Raw genomic sequence first — 20,603 nt, 5'->3', positions numbered from 1 at the left:
TTCTTTTGAAATCCAGATGGTTGTTTCCTACACAGGAAAGGCGGATCAAAATTGCAGGATGACCAAAATGCTGGCCCCCTTGAATTCCTCCTAGTTGAAGGGAACAAGATGAATCTGTCCATCAGACTCAAACCATCATCATTCATCTTCCGTCAAAGAGAACAAATCGGTAATCCTAGTTCACCGCACACCTACTCTACACTTTCAATTTCCGTCAATGTGAAAATCTTTACCGTTGAGAAAAGTCCAAACCCCTCTTTGGTGTAGCACAAATTTGCTCAAATCATCTTTGGTTGATGTTCAAACCCTAATTTACATGGGTAAAACTAGACCTTTCTTTGGTGCAAAATGATGCCTTGCAGCATACTAAACACAAATGCCAACAAAATTGCATGGTACAACTGTTATGCTGCAAATGCTAATTGTCCATTGTGTGTTGTATATTTTTGGATGACAAATTATTATACCCTTATCCATTTGGGAAATAGGGTCGTGCCCATCGACTACAAGTAATTTGTACCTTTTGCTGTAGAAGCACGAACAATAGATTTATGTTTCTTTGGTCTGCAATCAAATGGTTTGGTTTGCTGTTTGGCAAAGAGTGAGTACACTCTTGTCTTACATGTATTCCTATAATGGTTTGGTTCGCTGCTTGGAAAAGAGTGAGTACACTCTTGTCTTACATGTATTCCTATAATGGTTTTCAGGATAGATTATAGATCAAGAGCATGAGGCAGGCATGCGGAATTTTTCAGGTGGGTTGATCCATCTATAGGTGTTTTAGAATCTTTCTATAAATATCCTCCTGTTTTTAGGATGACAAACTTGTAAGGAAGATACTAGATATTGATTTTGAGAAATAACTTGGACCATGAAGTTTGGCGATGGATTCTATGTATGTCAACAAGTGTAGACTTTGGTTGACCGATCCATCGGGTGCAAATGATCTTTAAAAAGATCAATATGGATGTTAATTAATGCTAAAGAGTTGATATTAAGCTCATTCAAATTTTCTTGTAATAGTGGAATATTATGATTATAATATACGACGAATGCATGAGAACTTTTAGAGAATATGACACACGTGTAAATCCACAACTTGTAAAACAAGGATAAACCCTATGCTTACAAAATTATTAGTGCTAGCATAATTACTTTCTTAGTAATAATATATTATATATTGTACATTAACATACAATTATATTACATAGATTATTAATATTTAATTTTTATATAAATGAAATAAAAAATATGAAATAGAACTGCATTATTCGAGCATGCTCATAGTCTTGTCCCGCATAAATTAACTTGGGACTCAGAATCAGATTTTATTTATCGTCACGGGTGTAAAATTTGAAAACTTACATTTATTACTAGTGAAACTGTAATTGTCAAATTTTGAGCCTTAAATTTTGACATTTAAACTATTTGTAGGGGTTTTATATTATTTTTGATAATTTTTATTTTTAGAATATTTAGGATAATTTTTCATATTTTTGATATTTTTTAGAGAGAATTTGTCTTAATTCGTATCTTGATTTGAGTTAAGATTATTAAGTTAATTACTTTCCTTTTCAAGTAAATACAAGATTTGATTTAAGATATGATAATTATAACTATTATGCTTTCTTTCCTTATTTGAGTCTTAAGGTGTTGTCTATATAAAAGTCATATTTAATGTTAAGAGATTAACCCCTCAAATTTTAATAAAAAATTTTATTCTTAAAAGATTCTCTTCTTATTTTATCCCAATTTTCTTCTTCCACAGAATAATCACTATTTTATCAATATCCCATTATCTATCATGTCATCTTTATTCCTCAACTGGTTATTCCTATTATTCAACATAGGTTATATTATAAATTTCATAAAGCATGGTATCTTTTCATACCCGCTCGGTCATGTACACCCAACTGATACTAATTTGCATTTGGATGTGCTAACTCATTCGATTTTGACTTATCTATCTTACCATGCTTAAGTCCGATCGATATTAGTCTACTTCCTTAAGGTATTATCCCGGTCGAGCTTGCTCTACCCTTCTCAAGGTATATCCCGACTGACATTAGCCTATTTCCTTAAGGTATTATCCCGGTTGAGATTACTCTACCCTCCTCCAGATATATCCTGACCGATATTAGTCTACTTCCTTAAGGTATTATCCCAGTCGAGATTAGTCTATCCTTCTCAAGATATTTCCCGACCGATATTGGTCAATTCTTTTTAAGGTATATCCCGGACGATATTAGCTTATCATTCTCAAGGTATTTCACGGTCGATACTGGCCAATTCTTATTAAGTTATATACCGGACGATACTGATCTACTTTTCTCAAGGTATATATCGGCCGACATTGATCTACTTTTTCTTCCTCCTACTGGGGCCTCACTAAACCTAACCCATATTAGCTACAAAAGAGACGTTGACCAGTGTAAGTGCTAATCGACCAAGTTATCCAAGTTATGTCAACAGAGGAAGAACTAAAAGAATGAACTGGAAAAGTACCATTTGTCACTTCAGAAAATTTATTTCTTCCGTTCAACCGACTGTAGAACAAGAACAGAAGATTCGAGGCACACCTTTTTCGTGGATCCTCGACCTCCCTAATAGTGCTTTTGTAAGAGCTCAGGTCCAAAATATGTTTGATAATTGGGATCAGGTGGAAACAAACTTTACCTTCCATGGAAAGATACTCAAATTTACAAAGGTAGACGTGGGGCTGATTCTTGGCCTACTTGACAATGGAGAGATAGTTCGTCTCGATTTAAATGAGGCTTCCAACGCACTGTACAAGGAGGCTCAAAATTTTTAGCCTCAAATTTTGACATTTAAACTCTTTTTAGGGGTTTTTTTTACTATTTTTGGTAATTTTTATTTTTAAAATATTTAGGATAGTTTTCATATTTCTGATTTTTTTAGAGAAGATTTGTGTTGATCCGTGTCTTGATTTGAGTTAAGATCGTTAAATTAATTACTTTCATTTTCAAGTAAATATAAGATTTGATTTAGGATCCCATAATTATAATTATTATACATTCTTTCCTTATTTGAATGTTAAGTTATTCTCTATATAAGAGTCATATTTAATATTAAGAGATTAACCTCTCAAATTTTAATAAAAAATTTCATTCTTAAATATTCTCTTCTTATTTTTTTTTTCTCAATTTTCTTCTTCCACAAGATAATCACTATTTTATTTGACGTCATTATACCATTATCTGTCATGTCATCTTTATTCGTCAGCATCATGCAAAACACCAATACTACCAGCATACCTCCAATGTCATCTAAATTCGCCAAAAGCTACTCTTTTTTTTTATTCTCTTCTTTAATTAAAAAAAAAATATTCTCCTTTTGAATATTGATACCTTATTCATTAGCTTAATGCTATCAACTTAAAAACTTGACTTTAGAAAAGGTTTATCTCTCTCATGATTGTTACTTGATAACATTGATTATTTTATTTGATAACTCAAAATTTGTATCAAAATCTATAGAAATGGTTGATTGTTGGGTAAAATTATTTTTCTAATTAAGAAGATTATTAATTATTTATATCCCTAAAACTTTAAGTTTTTATTTTCCTTCAAATTTAATTACTTTTTTTTATGGATTTCTAAATTTAGATTTTTCAAAGTCAATTTTTATAAATGCAACTCTCTTTGTTTTTTTTTTTAATCTCCAAGGACTTTAAGCTATCAAACTACCAACATGCTACGTCAATCATGCTCTTGAGTTACTTCAACATTATTTTAGTGCTTCCCGTCCCGTGATGCTTAGGATGTTCTATTCCATTATTCTTTGATTTCTTCTCATCTCTTAGCCGTCGAGGGTGTCATTTTTTAAGCTCCATGTGTGTTTCTATAAATATTTTACCCAGTCAAACACACATCAAATTACAATACAAGACTTAACTTAAATTTTTTACTCCAAGATCAAAACCTAAGGTCGAACTCAATCAATCGGGTACGACTGCCCCCCCAACAAATAACTCATTAACTTGCGAATACTTTTTTCAGTCTTCTCTTTCACTCATGCAAGGCCAAATAAAATTTCATTAATTAGTTTGCGTGGGGTGTTGGCATATTTCTTCATGTTAGAGTATGCAAGCACGACATAAATAAACAAACAAAATGTGAATGAGAATGAATGCAAGAGACACAAGATGAATACTAAGAAGTCACCTCCCCTCTTCCATCCTTATTTCCATATTTATATAGGTAAGATCCTTCCTGTCATATTTATCGCGGGCTAGAAGGAGAGTAGAATCTAATGGTATCACTAGTCCCTCTTTAGTCAATAACTCTAATTTAAACTATTAAATTTTAATCTTAATTAAATAATTTTAACAATTAAATCATAATTAATTAATCTAAACTCAATTAATAAATCTAACTTCATAGTCATTCACTACGAGTCCCACGGATTGGTACAGTTGGTGCCCACGTATATGGATGATTGTTCTAATAGGTCTTGGGTCAATTTTCAACGGATACAAATTGTCTCGTTGATTGTTTGACCTTCCTCATATCAATGACCGTTGCACTATGACAAAATATCTCCCCTGTTTACCTATCAATATCTAGTAGGGGTGAGCAGTCAACCCGTCAAACCGACCAACCCGCTTATACCGACCCGAACCGAACGGAAAAAACAAAATCCGCCGGATATAGGGCCGGATGTAGGGTCATGATATTACATTATCCGATCTAGTAGGGCCGGATAATTTTTTATCCCAATAATCGAACCAACCCGATCCGTGATCACCCCTACTTGTAGCAACTACTGCCGATAAGTTGTTACACGTTATAGTAGCTATTGCGGATAAGCTGCTACACGTTGTAGTAGCTACTGCCGATAAGTTGTTACACGTTGTAGCAGCTATTGACGATTAGCTATTACAATGTGTAATGAGTAATGTCTATTATCATTTTAAAATATTTTATTTTTTATTATTTTATATTTATATTTTATATTTCATTGGATATAGGGTCGGATATCCAAATAACTGACAACCCGTCGGATATTTAATACATAATAACCGCCGGATATAGGGCCGGATGTAGGGTCATGATATTACATTATCCGATCTAGTAGGGCCGGATAGTTTTTTATCCCAATAACCGAACCAACCCGATCCGTGATCACCCCTAATATCTAGTATGGGGCAGCTGATACTAGACCGTTTAGGATGAGTGATATCATTTTCTATTCCAATAGTCATTTACTATAAAATTTATACTTGACTTAGAAAATTGTTATCTTAGCTAGTAATAAAAGAACAATTCTAATTAGGACAATTTCATAGATGAGTTATTTTAAATATTATATTTTTCATATTATTTTTTTTTCAATTGCATATCATGGACTGGATTTTCCTTCTTATGTTTTTTTAATTGCTTAATTTTTTTCAAACTTCAAAAACCAACTTAATTTTGACTTTTGTTTTAAAAATTGAGAATGTGGAGATACATATTGATTGTAGCTGAAGAACACCGTACAATCTTCATAGACAGTTTTAGAAATGAAAGTACAATCTGTCTAAAAAGATGTCTTACAAGAGCTTCATACAACTAAATACATACTGTTTGAGTGAGACTCACTCACCATTGCTAGCGTTTTGAGAATTTCAAATTCGAAGATGACAGTTCCCGTTTCATCTCTCCCCGGCCACCTGGCCTCGTTGATTCTATTGTCCTCAATGATTTTGTTGCCGCGTCAAATGGTTCTGCTGGTTTAGATCGGAGGATCGAAGAGCGATGGCAGTTCAAATTTGGTTGAGAGGATGCTCCCTTTATATGTATTGATGGAGATGGATGATCTCCATTCGTAAAATAGGTGGAGATCATCTATTTCCACCAATACATATAAAGGGAGATCCTCTAACAACAAAAAATGGTACAGAGAATCTCCTCTCGACGAGCAGCCATGTTTTTGGTTCTGTAGTTTACATCTCCGTCTCAATCAGCAATCCCATCAGTGCCGACCCTTTGATTGTCTTTCAGCCTCCGTGCCCCTCGACATTGCCAACCCTATCGTCCTCTCATGTTCTTGTAGATCGCATCTGCCCCCTCCTCTCGTAGAGAACAAAAGAGAAATTGACAAATGAAGATCTAGATTTCATCAGTTTTATTCGATAACAAATTATAATCTTCAAAAAATCTAAACAAAAGATTTATATAGATCCAAAAATCTAATTTATAAAATAAAATATCAAAAATATCCTTAATATAAAAATGATAAATTATAAAAAATAATAAAAAAGATGCTCAGAACACCCTAAATGATATCTTTTGTATTTAAAATTTGGCCGGTTACGAATTCCATCCTTTAATAAATCTAGGTATCTGAACGAATTTCGATTAAACAAATTACTATCTCACTCTAATTTTTTATTCAAAAATTACGACAACTAAGACTGGGATAGTTAGTTAGTCATGCATCATGCTCTGCCCCTAAATTCTCAAAGTTCAACTAAGACTGGGATAGTTAGTTAGTCATGCATCATGCTCTGCCCCTAAATTCTCAAAGTTCGATGCATATTCGGTATTTACTTCAAACATTTTCTCCAAAGCAATATGTGCACCCAAACTAGGTGTCAAAATCTGTAAACAAAATTTTTTTTTTTTTAAGAACTACAGCATTCAAACAATAAGCTTATACTGTTTTGAATTACGACAATTATTTGATCAGTCAGCATTCACAAGTTTATTCTAAAATAGAAGACAAGAAAATAGAAGACAAGAGGAAATGACGATGATACCTGCTGATTCGCATTACTATGTTGAAAGATGGCGCATGTACTTCATAGAGAGCTCCGGTATTTATAGCTGGTTGGCTTTGGGTTATTATTTTACATCCGCTCCTAATTGTCGCTGCATTAACAACCAGATAAAAAAAATGAGTTACTTTGTAAAGGGAAAATAAAAAATTGAATCATTTCAGAATAAAAGCAAAAACAAATTATACTTGTAGAAGTTTGTTAAAATAGCATCTGAAGATTTGACAACTCTGATAGCAGAAATAAACGTTGCTATCGAATACGTGCTGAAAGATCAATCTCCTTGTAGCTTTTAATATGGATCACTATCTCAGTATTATTTCTCTAGGCACTAATTTCTTGAAGCAAAGTATTGGGCGGCGAAACCAATGAATTGCAAATGTATAATTACTCTACTGAAGAAAATAAATAGTATCGTAATTTTACCTCCACCACAAGTGTCTTAATGATGATGGAATAAGCCATGACTTATTAATCTCTGCCAAGTGTCTTACCAACTGCTGCTCCAGTGCCGGATCACAGCCTTTAAATTCTAGATCTGTGAGGGAAGGAGGTAACCCCTTCTCTGGCAGAGACTGAATTTGTGGGCAATTATATATCCACAAAAACCGAAGGGACTTAAGCGTGTACAATTTTGCTGGCAGGGATTGTAGATTCTTGCAATCAGAGAAACAAAATAAATGGAGAGATGTCAAGCTTTGCAGTGACTCCTGATCTTCCCCCTCAAACATCACCGCTTCACGAGAGGATGAGATTGTAAGTTCACAGACAGATGATAATGAATTTTTAATGAGAGGTTGTTTCAAAAACGCTGTGTCATCAATCTCTAACTTCCACAGTGGCAATTTCTCTGTTTGTGGAAGTAGAAGCTTAGGACATCCTTTAATCTTCAAGACCTTCAGATTTTTTATTGGTAGCCCTTCTACTGATCTCAACTCATTGCAATCCTGGATTTCTGGATGAATCAATCTAAGTGATGGTTCTACTGGCAAAGAAACTAGATTGGGACATTTGCTTATTGACAAGGAAGTCAACGAGGTAAGGTTATGCAGGCAGCCAGGCAGTGATTTGAAAAGATTTTCACAATCAGACAAACATAGTTCTTTAATTGATGGCGGGAGTTGGAAATCAATGTACTCATCTCGTGTCATGCTCATGAGCTTCGGGCACTCCTTTATTGACAATGAACATAAAGAGGCGAGTTCTTTCAACCTTTTAACTGACACCCACGACAATTGTTCACATTTTGCTATATAAATATGCTGTAGATGGTGTGGTAGTAACCCTGGTTCTAGACTTGTCAAATTTGGACAATTCTGAATGAACAAATACCTAAGAGATGCATAATTAGTTGTACTGCTACATTCATCAATTGCTTTCCAGAATCTTGGACAATCTACCAGCCCAACGTCATTTAAGTCTAGGCTTTGTATTGAAGGAGGAAGGGGAGGTAACATCTGCAGCTTTTGGCAATTTGAAATATCAAGATGCTCCAAGCAGGGAAATAGATGGTGTGGTAGTAATCCTTGATCTAGACTTGTCAAATTTGGACAATTCTGAATGGACAAATACGTAAGAGATGCAGAATTAGTTGTACTGCTACCTTCATCAAATGCTTTCCAGAATCTTGGACAATCTACCAGCCCAACGTTATTTAATTTTAATTGTTGTATTGAAGGAGGAAGGGGAGGTAACATCTGCAGCTTTTGGCAATTTGAAATATCAAGATCCACCAAGCAGGGAAAAAGATGGTGTGGTAGTAATCCTTGATCTAAACTTGTCAAATTTGGACAATTCTGAATGGACAAATACGTAAGAGATACAGAAGTAGTTGTGCTGCTACATTCATCAAATGCTTTCCAGAATCTTGGACAATCTACCAGCCCAACGTTATTTAATTTTAATTGTTGTATTGAAGGAGGAAGGGGAGGTAACATCTGCAGCTTTTGGCAATTTGAAATATAAAGACCCTCCAAGCAGGGAAATAGATTTCTATCATCGGATCCATAGAGCTCTTCCCATGCTGGCATTTCTGTGAATTGGAGAGTACATAGTCTAGGAAAGCAACTGCCTTCCTCTGTCATGGCAAAGAATTTATCGTCTATCTTCTTCACTCCCAGCAAACTCTGAATGCGAATATACGTCAGACATGGAAGTTGTCCAAGATTTGGGAGATCCTCCAACATGGTAATACCCTCTAGTACCAAATTTTCTAGTTGGGAGAAGAACTTGCAGACTTTGGGATCGAACAATTTGTGTATATTTTTAGTCTGGACTGGAGTTCTCACAAGGGAGAGGGACTTTAACTGTGATAGTTGCCCAATAGCTGATAGATCATTCCACCTTTTACAATTTTCAAGATGGAGAGATTCCAATCTAGAATATACTTGTTTGTGTAGCCAATTGGGAGGTCTAGCTCCATTATATCCTCTGATTGTCAGCCTTTGTAGGTTGTGATGCGGCTGGAGACCTTCAAGCACCTGTTCTGAGATGTGTAAATTAATGTCTGAATCAGATTCTTGTATAGATGTCCATTCTAGCACCAACTCATTGAGGTGTTCTTTACTCTTCAAACTAGCAATATTTGCTTCATCCTTGTTCTCCACATTCTCAAGATTAGTTATACGTAGTTTTCCCCGGAGCTGTTTCAAACCGTTTAATTCAGGAAGTTTGTGTCCATTATCCTTTGTCACTTTGAAAGAATACAAATTTTGAAGAGAAGTAAGCTTCCCGATCTCTGTTATCCCGGAAATAAGCCTATCCACTCCATAAAGTTTCCTCAAGTTGATCAACTTCATCATGCCATGCGGGAGACTTTTTAAGTTATCACAAAATCTTAATATCAATGTCTGCAGATTGTACAAGTCGCATAATAACTCAGGTAACCTTTGAATGCCTTTATTATTGGATAAGTCAAGATAGCGAAGATGTATCAACTTGTCAATACCATCAGGTAGTTCTCTCAAAGAACAATTCTTCAAGACAAGCACATGAATATTTTTTAATTTTTCCAAAACACCACAAACAAAATTAAAATCTTCCCGAGGGAATCTTTCTACCGTCAACATCATTGTTCGTAATTTATTCCAATGAGAGAATTCTGTTAAAATTGTTTGCATACCTTCTTTATCTGTGTATATTGAAAGATGACGAATGGTGCTAGGAATGTCATGGGACTTGCCTTTTTCAATCCTGTAAGACTCGCCCGCAGATATGAGTTCTGCAAGATCATGTATGAGATCATGCATTATAAATCGTCCACTCTTTGACTCTTGAATGAATGACCTGTTAACTAACTCATGAAAGTAGTTGCTTCCTAGCTCCTCCATTCTGGTACTTCCTTGAGGCACTATAAATCCTTCTGCCATCCAAATACCGATCAACTCAGATTCAGAAAACTTGTAATCTTTAGGAAACAAGGAGCAAAATGCAAAGCATTGCTTAAGATGAGGAGGGAGATGTTGATAGCTCAGTTGTAGCACTGGCATAATCCCATTTTCTTCTTGGGGAAGCTGCCATATTTCACTATCTAAAATGCTTTCCCAGTATTGCTCATCCAATTTCATGCTCAACAACCCTCCTAGAGTCTTTGCTGCAAGCGGCAGTCCCTTGAGCTTGCAAGTCATCTTCTTCGCCATGGCTTCCATATGAGGATGATGAGCACCACTATGTGAACAACCAAATGCACATTTCTTGAAAAAATCCCAGAAGCTCTCCTCGTCAAGACCTTGCAGATGAATGGCATCCACATCACTGACCATGTCAGCAATCTTCCTAGAGCGAGTTGTTACCAATATCTTGCTACCAGGCTTTCCAGACCTCAATGGTGCACACAGGATCTCCCATTTGTGCCTGTCCTCGTTCCACACATCGTCCAATACAAGAAGAAATCTCTCTGGCGTGATCTTCTCATTGACAATCCTTTGAAGAGTATCTAAATTCGTGAGATCACACTTCTCCGTGGTTGCACACTCTATAATCTCTCTGATCAGCCTATCTGTGCAGAAATTTTCAGAAACACAAACCCAAATTCTGAGCTTAAAGTATTCTTTTACACTACTGTCATTGAAAACCTCCTGAGCCAGAGTGGTCTTCCCAATCCCTCCCAAACCACAAATAGATAAAACAGACACTCCACTTTGGCCAAATTCAGATGCAACTTCTGGTTTCAACAACAGATCCTTGAGTTCTTGTAGCTCTTTGTCTCTGCCGACCAATCGAGGTTCCGTCGAAAAGGAGCTCGTTTGCCGGCTCGCAGAGGAGACCAATTGTTTCTCTCCTCTATCATCTTCTGCGCCTAGCGAATTGTAAATTTTCTCAAGAGCAGCTGAGTTGTCATCTAGCCTCCCCTTTATTTTCCTGATTCTCTGCACATCATCATCATCATCTCCTTTCCTGAAAATACCACTGGTACTAATACTAGAAAATGATGTTTTTGTCCTTTTGCTTGGAGGGGGAGTAGAGTAGGAGGAAGACGATGCTCGATTACCAGCCTCATCTCCTTGCTGCTCGATCTGCTGCTTTAGAATTCTGTATTGGAATTCATCCAATAAGTCATCAGCATCATAAGCAGAATTCTTGAGGCGTATCAGGAGCTTCCTCAATGTCTTCTGCTGGCCCTCATCTTTGATCCGTAAGCGCTCGATGGTGCTGATGGTCAACCTAGCGTGATCGAGAGAATCCTGCAGCTTCTCGAGGTCATCTTCAAATCCATGCTGCTCACCGAACTGTTGAACAGCGCGATCGACGGCCTTCCCGACCAAGGCACCCATGATGCTCTCCGCGAGCCATCCAAAGGCTGTCAGCGCGAACCTCCCAATCATGATTTCTAGCTGTTTGATGCTTCCTTCTTCCTTGGGAAACAAAGAAGACAAGTTTACAAACAAAGCGTACTGAGAAAAGAATGGAGAGGAAGGCCTCACTTACAAGTCAAGATACTTTGTTCACACCACAAATTGTATTTGTCCTGCATTGGCTGTTAAAGGTACAATTATTGGAGAGGAAGCGAAGAGGAAGCTACAATTATTGGAGCAAAATAATCCATATATGGCATGCACTCCTCCATCTTTTGCCATTATGTTGTCAATTCGAATGGTTCCGATAAATTCGGATAAAATTGAAATAAAAATATTATTAAAAATTCTCAAACTCAATTCGAATTCGCAATCTAAAAATTTTAAATCCAAATTCAAATCCAAATCCAAATCTAAATAATCCGACTAATCCAAATAGTTCAATTAAAAAAATTACTATTTTTCTATAATTTTTTATTTTTATATTAATTTTTCATCATTATTACATTAATCATCATTCTTTGATATAAAAAATTATTTTAATTTTTTAAATAAAATTTAATTTAATCCTAAAAAATTCTTGTAGATCCGTTCGGGTAAATTTGAATCCGATCTAATCCTAGCATAATCTAAAAGCCCCTTGATACGGCGATAACGGAGGGCCCACTAAGGAAGGATCCGAGGTGGGAAGGACGGCCGACGTGGAGGTCGAAGTCAAGAGCATGGATGTGTCGAGCGGCCGACTTTGGCCGAACTAGCCTCAGTGGGCTGAGCGGATATGGGTGTCTACTTTCAAGGAGAAGGTCGTGATCAAGAAGCCGCTTAGAGGCTTGTCCGATCGGGCCGCTGGTTCAACCGAATGGCCAAGAGAAGAAAGATGGAGGTTCACAGATAGGGGCACCGTATAGAGGCTATTCCGACCCGATCACTTGACCGGCCGGGCAAAGGGCAATCTATTGGCAGACAGACCGCCAGGAGAGGAATAGTCTCCGAGTGATCGAGTGGGGAGTCTCGGCCAAGCGGCTTCCGCTGGGCCTATAGTGGGACCCCCTGTATATCTCATCACATCTTTTTGGAAGTTAGTGTCACTGACAACAAAGCATACCCAACAGGCAAATCATACTTGGAAAGATTCTAGCTGTTACATCAGATATTTGCATGTCCTATTAAAGAAATGTGTCAAGGACACTTTTTTGGACTTGTTCTTACATAAGACACTTGGGAAAGCATGCACGCGCTTTGAGAAGCATACACACACACTACAAGGACACTATATAAAGCGAGATCCATGCACCAACGAAGGTATGTGTAATTAATGATCACATTCTTTGTTGGACCGCTGGGCCGGTTAGAAGGGGGTTTAATAGCCTGCAAAATTAAAACGCACAACCCTTCTTGACTTTTCTTAAACTAACACTTGCATAAAATAAAGTAAGCAGAAAGTAAATCAGAAAAGAAGAGGCACACCGGGTTTGCTTGGTTACAACCGGGGAGGTTGTTAATCTAAGGGAAGCGTAGCACTAACTATCTCCTTCAGGCGGAGAAGCCTCTTACAACGATGAAGTGCAGAAAACAGAAGCTCAACTCTAAATGAAAATTTACAAGTGTTGGAAGTGAAATGCTTGGAATGAATGAAAAGCTTCTGGACCAAGGTTGTATTTATAACCTTGGTCGGGGCACTTGGAAGGGCTCCGGACGCCCTGGGGGGATAAAATTTTATCCCCAACGTAATGGATCGCATTTGGCGCGATCCGGTCAAATATCAACTTCCGGGAGCCCGGAATGGTTCCGGGCGCCCGGACCTCTAAGTCAACTCTGGTTGACTTTTTTGGTCCGGACCCTCTGCTCCGGTTCAGTTCGCCTCCATTTGGGTCTTCTACTCCGGCTCCACTCGCTTGGGTGATCTCTGCCATCCGGAATAGGGCTTACCCGAACCCAACTCCCGGCCTTCTCAAGCAGGCTTCCGCTCCGGCTTCTCGTCCCTCAGAATCGTCGCGTGCTTCCTTCTCATCCGCCAGCATACTCATCCGCAGTCTTCGTCCCTCGGTCGCAACCCGTGCCGACTTTCTCGCTAGCTACATCTCTTGCTCCTCGAGCAGTCTTCCACTCCGGCTTCTCGTCTCTCGGAACCACCGCACGCTTCCTTCTCGTCCGTCGGTGTCTTCCGCAGCGCCTCGTCTCTCAGACGCACCACGTGCCGTCCTTCTCGCTAGCTGTGTCTTCCGCTCGAATACCTGTGCTCCTAAGCTCCTACATACTTAGACACAAGGTTAAAATAATACAGGACCTAACTTAACTTGTTGATCACACCAAAACAACCTTGGAGTTCCAACAATCTCCCCCTTTTTAATGTGAGTAACCCAAGTTAAGATAGGGTAAATAGAAATAAAAATAAACTAACTAATTTTGCAATAAAGTACAAAAAGATAAAAAATTTGGTCTACCTCCCTCTAGACTTATACTTTCCTTCTCCCCCTTTGATCACATAAAAAAAAAAGGGTTTGCAAGAAAAATCTAAGGGTTAAAACTTAGAAAATTTTGAATTTTCTAGAAAACATTTCTAAGTCAAAAATTTCTAACTTTTTTTTTTGTAAAATTTCTAAGTTTTTGCAATCATTTTTACAGAAACAGTCTCTAAGTGAAAAAAATATTTCTATGTAAAACTTTAAGTAAGAAAGTTTTCTAAATAAAGTTTTAATTAAGAGTATTTTTTAAAAAAATTCTGACTTAGGCAACTTTACAAAAAATATTTTTGAAAGTTTTTCTAAGAAATTTCTAATTTCAGAAGAAATTTTAACTTAAAAGAAATTTTTTAGAATTTTTCTAAGTAAAAAATTTACGAAAGAAAACTTTTTTAAAGATAAAAATATTTTTGAAAAATTTTAAAAAAATGTTTGAAAAGCTTTTTAAAGCATTTTTAATTTCAACTTTAATGCTTTAACAAAAAGTTAATTAAACATTTTATTTCAATATTTTGACTTCCAGGTAATGGCGAGCCACTAAGTCTTCTTGGTTATTGGAGCAACAACAACTTCCTTAGACAAAGCCTCATAAAGAAATTCTTTGTTTAATTTTCTCACTGAAAGCGCTAATTCTAATTAATTTTTTAGTTTAAGCATGACTTAGGAACCCAATATAGGTTCCTGCCTACTGAATTAATTAAAAATTTTTTAGGGACATATTTTCTTGAAATATTCCTAATTTTTCCCTGGCGATATCTAAAATACCAATTTAAATTATTAAATCTTTTAAAATTTGTATTAGATGAGCATGCATGGTTTTTCAAGTTATCTACTTGAATTTTCATATTCATATTTTAATTTTCTGATTTCAATTTTTCATTTTCTAATTTTGATTTGTCTAATTCTTCTAGAGGGCAAGATATAGCTAGTATTACTTTTAAATTTTTATTTTCTTTTTCTAATTTGCAACAATATTTTGTTAACAATTTAATGAATTTAAAGAGTTTATCGGGAGGAAGATATCGTACTTGACTTACCTTGTCGATCTCGTTGTCTGTGTCTCCCCCTGAATTGCTGCTATCTTCCAACGTATCTCCCCTTTCATTGATGCTCTCGATGCTCATTTCGGAAGAGCTTAACTCACAGTCGTCGTCTTGATGACTTGCTATTAGTACAAGTCCGAAGAATGCCTCGACTTCTGATTTGGACGACTTATCGTCCCACGTCGCCTTTAAGGCCTTGCGCTTTTGGACAAGCTTCTTACCTTTGTCCTTGTCCTTGTTCTTTAGCTTGGGGCAGTTGTCCTTGACGTGCCCTTCTTCGTCGCAGTGGTAGTAGCGGATCGTCCTTTTCTTTCTGCCCTGCGGATGGTTAGACTTCCTAGATTTACAGAGATTCTTAAACCGTCTTACCATCATTACCATTTCCTCGTCGTCGAGAGAAGATTCCGACTCAGGTTCGTCTCTCGATGCTTTGAGGGCGACGTTGTGCTTGGGCTCCTTCGTATCTGCACATCTTGATTCGTGCACTTCAAATGTCGAGAATAATTCTTCTAATGTAATTTTTTCTAAATCTTTCGAAATATAAAAGGCATCTACTAGTGACGCCCATTTTGAATTTCTCAGAAAAGAATTTAACGCATACCTGAGCGAATCTCGGTTACTTACCTTTTCTCCAAGATTCGAAAGTCCGGTAACGATTTCTTTAATTCTCGAGTGTAGATGCGCAACTGTCTCGTCTTCCCCAAGTCGTAGGTTGGTGAGCTGATTGCGAAGTAGATATCGTGTAGCGAGCTTGGCTTCGGACGTTTCTTCGTGCAGCTCAAGGAACTTCTCCCAAAGTTTCTTTGCCAAGTCGTAGTTTCTGATCCAGTTGACTTCTTGTGGCTAGAGAACGCTTAGCAGATGGTACTATGCTTTGCCGTTCGCCACGTAGTCGGCCTGCTCCTTTTTCATCCATTGATATTTTTCTTTGCCCTCTGGAGTTACAAAACCAAATTCCATTATTAGAATTAACTCAAAATCTGTTGTAAAAAATACCTGCATTCGCTTTTTCTAGGTAGCGAAATCCCCTTCAAATTTCGACGGGTAGAGGCTTGGTCCAGCCATTACTTCGATGCTTCATTCGGCGGTTAGTCCTCCTGAAGCGTCCTGGCTCTGATACCACTTGTTGGACCGCTGGGCCGGCTAGAAGGGGGTTTAATAACCTGCAAAATTAAAACGCACAACCCTTCTCGACTTTTCTTAAACTAACACTTGCATAAAATAAAGTAAGCAGAAAGTAAATCAAAAAAGAAGAGGCACACCAGGTTTACTTGGCTACAACTGGGGAGGTTGCCAATCCAAGGAAAGCTTAGCACTAACTATCTCCTTCAGGCGGAGAAGCCTCTTACAATGATGAAGCGCAGAAAACAGAAGCTCAACTCTAAATGAATGCTTACAAGTGTTGGAAGTGAAATGCTTGGAATGAATGAAAAGCTTCTGGACCAAGGCTGTATTTATAGCCTTGGTCGGGGCACTTGGAAGAGTTCCAGGTGCCTTGAGGGGGATAAAATTTTATCCCCAACGCAACAGATCACGTTTGACGCGATCTGGTCAAATATCAACTTCCGGGAGCCTGGAATAGTTCCGAGCGCCTGGAATGGATCCGGGCGCCCGGACCTCTAAGTCAACTCTGGTTGACTTTTTGGTCCGGGCCCTCTGCTCCGGTTCAATTCGGCTCAGTCCGGGTCTTCTACTCCGGCTCCGCTTGCTTGGGTGATCTCTGCCATCTAGAATAGGGCTCACCCGAACCCAACTCTCGGCCTTCTCGAGCAGGCTTCCGCTCCGGCTTCACGTCCCTCGGAATTGTCATGCGCTTCCTTCTCGTTCGCCGGCATACTCATCCGTAGTTTTCGTCCCTCGGTCACACCTCGTGCTGACCTTCTCGCTAGCTGCGTTTCTTGCTCCTCGAGCAGTCTTCCGCTCTGGTTTCTCGTCCCTCGGAACCACCGCACATTTCCTTCTCGTTCGCCGGTGTACTCTTCCGCAGTGCCTCGTCCCTCGGATGCACCGCGTGTCGTCCTTCTCACTAGCTGCGTCTTCCGCTCGAATACATGTGCTCCTAAGCTCCTGCACACTTAGACACAAGGTCAAAACAACACAGGACCTAACTTAACTTGTTGATCACACCAAAACAACTTTGGGGTTCCAACATTCTTATTGCTACTACAGTTCTTTTTTGCTTTCTACGGGCGAGTGACTGACTTGAGCGTTGAAGGGCCAACACCGGAGACCCCTTCTCTGGCCCGACACTAACTCTCTTGGTATTGTAGGATCGAGCGGAGTTTTCGTATACTCAACCACGAAGCCACCTCCCTAGCTAGCTATCTTCACCACTTTCGGACAAGAACATATTTGGTATCGTCTGTGGGAATGTGTCTGTAACTGAGACGTGAAGATGGAGGATGTTGGATGACTTATGACTGTCACACTGAGTCAAGAAGATTTGGAGTTGTTGATAAGCGCTCGACCCGCTAAAATGGTACAACAGCAACAAGAGGCAACAGTTGATGGCCAAGCGCCGAACGAACCGGTAGCGTCGTTGGTGGGCCAACGAGTTGACCAGAGTGTTAGAGTGTATACTAAAAACTTAGCTTTTGTAAACATTTATTTGTTGAAATAAAAGAATCACATTGGTCAATATCTACATTTATTTGTTAAATGTAATTGTTCAATTAATTTATATAGTAGACAATATGGTGTGTGGTGTCACACACAGAAGATCATGTTGTCGGTTCTTTATAAATTATAAACAGTTACTCACGACTAAGATGGAAAGGAACAAACCATCGGAATAGTCATAGTGTAATTAGGTATTAGTTTATCTTGATTAATAAATTACACTGGTACACTCTAAGTGTATTGAGTAGGACCATTTTAGGTAAGTTCTTTTTGTACTGACTTTATAAAAAAACTAGACCTTAGTTATTATGGAAGTGTATGTTCTTAATCCTAATATAATAACAAGCACATATATTTAATATTTATTTCTTTGACTTATCAAAGGGTGAAGTTTATCTCGATAAATCAATATACCCAATAAGTTGGGAAATGATATTACTTATAGTGTGTGTTGTTGATTATAGAAGGAATCTGTGTCCTAGTTATCTAGGTTGAGAATGTCCCCAAGAGGAGCTCATAAGGATTTCCATGTTAAACCCTGCAGGTGGACTTAGTCCGACATGACAATAAAGTTGAGTGGTACTACTCTTGGAGCTAGATATTAATTAAGTGAGTTGTCAGTAACTTACTTAATTAGTGGGCATTCGTTATCTTAAACACAGGGAGACTAACACACTCATGATAAGAATGAGCCCATCATGTAATTTGGGATTGGTGCGGTAGTGCGATAATAACTCTCTAGTGGAATGAGTTGTTATCGATGAACTTGAGTTGTGTGTTCGAGGCGAACACGGGATACTCAAGCTCATCGAAAGGCCAAAACCGATTTCTCCTCTAGGTCCCTGTCGTAGCCTCATTATAGCCTCAAGTCCATCCAAATATAAGCCCATCTTGGTGTCCAAGAAAGGGGTCGGTCCAATGCTTGGTGACCAAGCAAGGGCCGGCCACATCCTCTTCCAAGGGGTCGGCCCTATTGCTTGGTGATCAAGCTAGTAGGGGCTGACCACAATAATTCAAACAAGGAAGGTTGTTTTGAATTTTTAAAATCTTCTCTTTGTAGAAAACTATAAGTTTTAAAAGAGATATTTTAATTTTTAAAACTTTGCTTATTTGAATTAGGTCACATGTTTTAATAGAGAGTTTTAAAAATTTTGAAACTTTCCTTTTTTAACCATCCTCATGGTTTGAGAAAAAGGAAGATAAGTTTTAAAATTTAAATTCTCTATCACCATGTTAAAAAAGGAAATTTTATAAAAGAAGTTTTAAATTTTAAAACATGGTTTAAATTTTTTAGAACTTTCCTTTTTTAACTCTTACTTTAGGAAAGAAAGCTTGTAAAATTTTATAAGAGTTTTTCTTCTTGTAACATTTTATAAAAAATAATATTCCTTTTCTCTTATGGGGGTCGGCCACCCTTGCTTGGTGCCCAAGCAAGGTGGCCGGCCATATTGAAATTAAAATAAAAATCATCAATTAATATTTGGTGATTGTTTTAATCAAGAGGAAAGAAAAGGAAAAATTAAAAGGGAAAAGGAAAATTAGAGGAAGATTTTAATTTTTGTAAAATTCTTTCCTTATTTGCCTTGGGCAACTAATATAAAAGAAGGGGTGAGGAGGCTTCATGAGACACAACTGTTATTCTCTTGCTTGGAGATCTCTTGGTGGCCGACCCTCTCTCTTCTCTCTTTCCCTTTGCTCTCTTCTCCTTGGTGGTGGTGGTGGCCGGATTTTAGAGGAAGAGGAAGAAAGCTTTTGGGTGGTGTTCATCTTGGAGGATCGTCGCCCACACGACGTCCAAGGCGAAGCGAGGAATACGGCAGAAAATCTCGAGGTCATTAGTTTAGAAAGAGAAGGTATAATTAGCAATTGTTTTCAGCATCATGCTAGTTATTCCTTTTTGTAAGAATTCCAAACACAAGAGGCATTATATCTAGTTTTTCGAATTAGTTTTTTTCGAGTTTGTGTTTTCTTCTTTTTCGAATTTGTGATTCGATTGTTCTTTTTGGTTAACTTAGAGTTATTTAAGGAAATTAAATATTAGCTTTCCTGAAAAGGCTTTGTCTAGGCGGTGGTGGTTGCTCCCATATCCAAGAAGGCCATGTACCTCACCATGCAGTCCTAGAAGCTAATTTTGAAAATTAATATTTAATGAAATTAATAACATAGGTGGATTTGAATCAATAGTATTAAATTCTGCTTGCAATTCAAATCTAAACCATTAAGAACAGATAAGTTAAATTTGGAATCAATGATGTTAAGTTCCGTCTGCGATTCCTAATTTAACTTCTAAAGAATACAATAGGTTATTTAAGGAAAGGTTTGACACTTGTACAGTAGAACCTGTATGTTTTCCTAGGACTAACCAACAATTGGTATCAGAGCTAGGGTTTGCCTCTGTGTTTTGGATTTCAAATTAATTATGTACATGTCATACATAATTTAGGCAGGATAATAGTAGGATGTGCTAACTTTGTGGTTGCAGGCTCCAACTATTATGACATTTAGATATTGTGTATGATTGGACCCTTGGACATGTCAAGAGCATTATTTTATGTGCATGATTGTATATATATCAAATATAGCAGGAGCTGTATTATTTTTGGAATTTTATTTTTTTGATCTAGAATACATATACATTCCTTTATGGAATATAAGATCGATATATGTAAAATTCTATATTTGTCGCGGATCGTATTTTTGCGAGACGTGGTGCTATTGGAGGACCAGAGGCACAGCGGAATAAGAGGCAAGATAGATGCGACAACTCGACCCAATGTGTTGGATCGAGATCGCGCTAGAGGGGGGGTGAATAGCGCTCGTGGCTATTTTGTACGATTATCGGAAATCTATCGAATTATCGGAGTAATAAGCAGCGGAATAAAACAATCAACCACAGAGACACAAG

General features: G+C 37.7%; 1 protein-coding gene across 7 annotated transcripts; it reads right to left on the bottom strand.

The window, feature by feature from the left end:
- Positions 1–5,420: 5,420 nt before the first annotated feature.
- Positions 5,421–11,823, bottom strand: LOC122020596 (putative disease resistance protein RGA3). Of its 7 annotated transcripts, none has more exons than XM_042578583.1 (4): positions 11,708–11,823; positions 7,208–11,634; positions 6,764–6,875; positions 5,421–6,113 (listed from the first exon to the last, which is right to left on the bottom strand). In XM_042578583.1, the coding sequence occupies exons 2-3, from the start codon at positions 11,602–11,604 to the stop codon at positions 6,866–6,868; spliced, it is 4,407 nt and encodes a 1,468-aa protein (XP_042434517.1). In that variant the 5' UTR covers positions 11,605–11,634; positions 11,708–11,823; the 3' UTR covers positions 5,421–6,113; positions 6,764–6,865. The 7 variants fall into 7 exon arrangements, with proteins under 7 accessions (XP_042434517.1, XP_042434518.1, XP_042434522.1 ...); XM_042578584.1 differs by having other exon boundaries at positions 7,208–11,630; positions 11,708–11,809; XM_042578588.1 differs by having other exon boundaries at positions 7,208–8,181; positions 8,662–11,739.
- Between the last annotated feature and the right edge of the window lie 8,780 nt (positions 11,824–20,603).

The sequence above is a fragment of the Zingiber officinale genome, chromosome 9A (assembly GCF_018446385.1).
Source record: "Zingiber officinale cultivar Zhangliang chromosome 9A, Zo_v1.1, whole genome shotgun sequence".
In the NCBI taxonomy this organism is placed as follows: domain Eukaryota; kingdom Viridiplantae; phylum Streptophyta; class Magnoliopsida; order Zingiberales; family Zingiberaceae; genus Zingiber; species Zingiber officinale.
Note: the sequence above shows the minus strand (reverse complement) of the source record. Positions and strands in the feature narration are given on the sequence as shown.

Coding starts and splice junctions, on each gene's coding strand:
- LOC122020596 (XM_042578583.1), bottom strand. CDS start 11,604: ATGATTGGGAGGTTCGCGCTGACAGCCTTTGGATGGCTCGCGGAGAGC.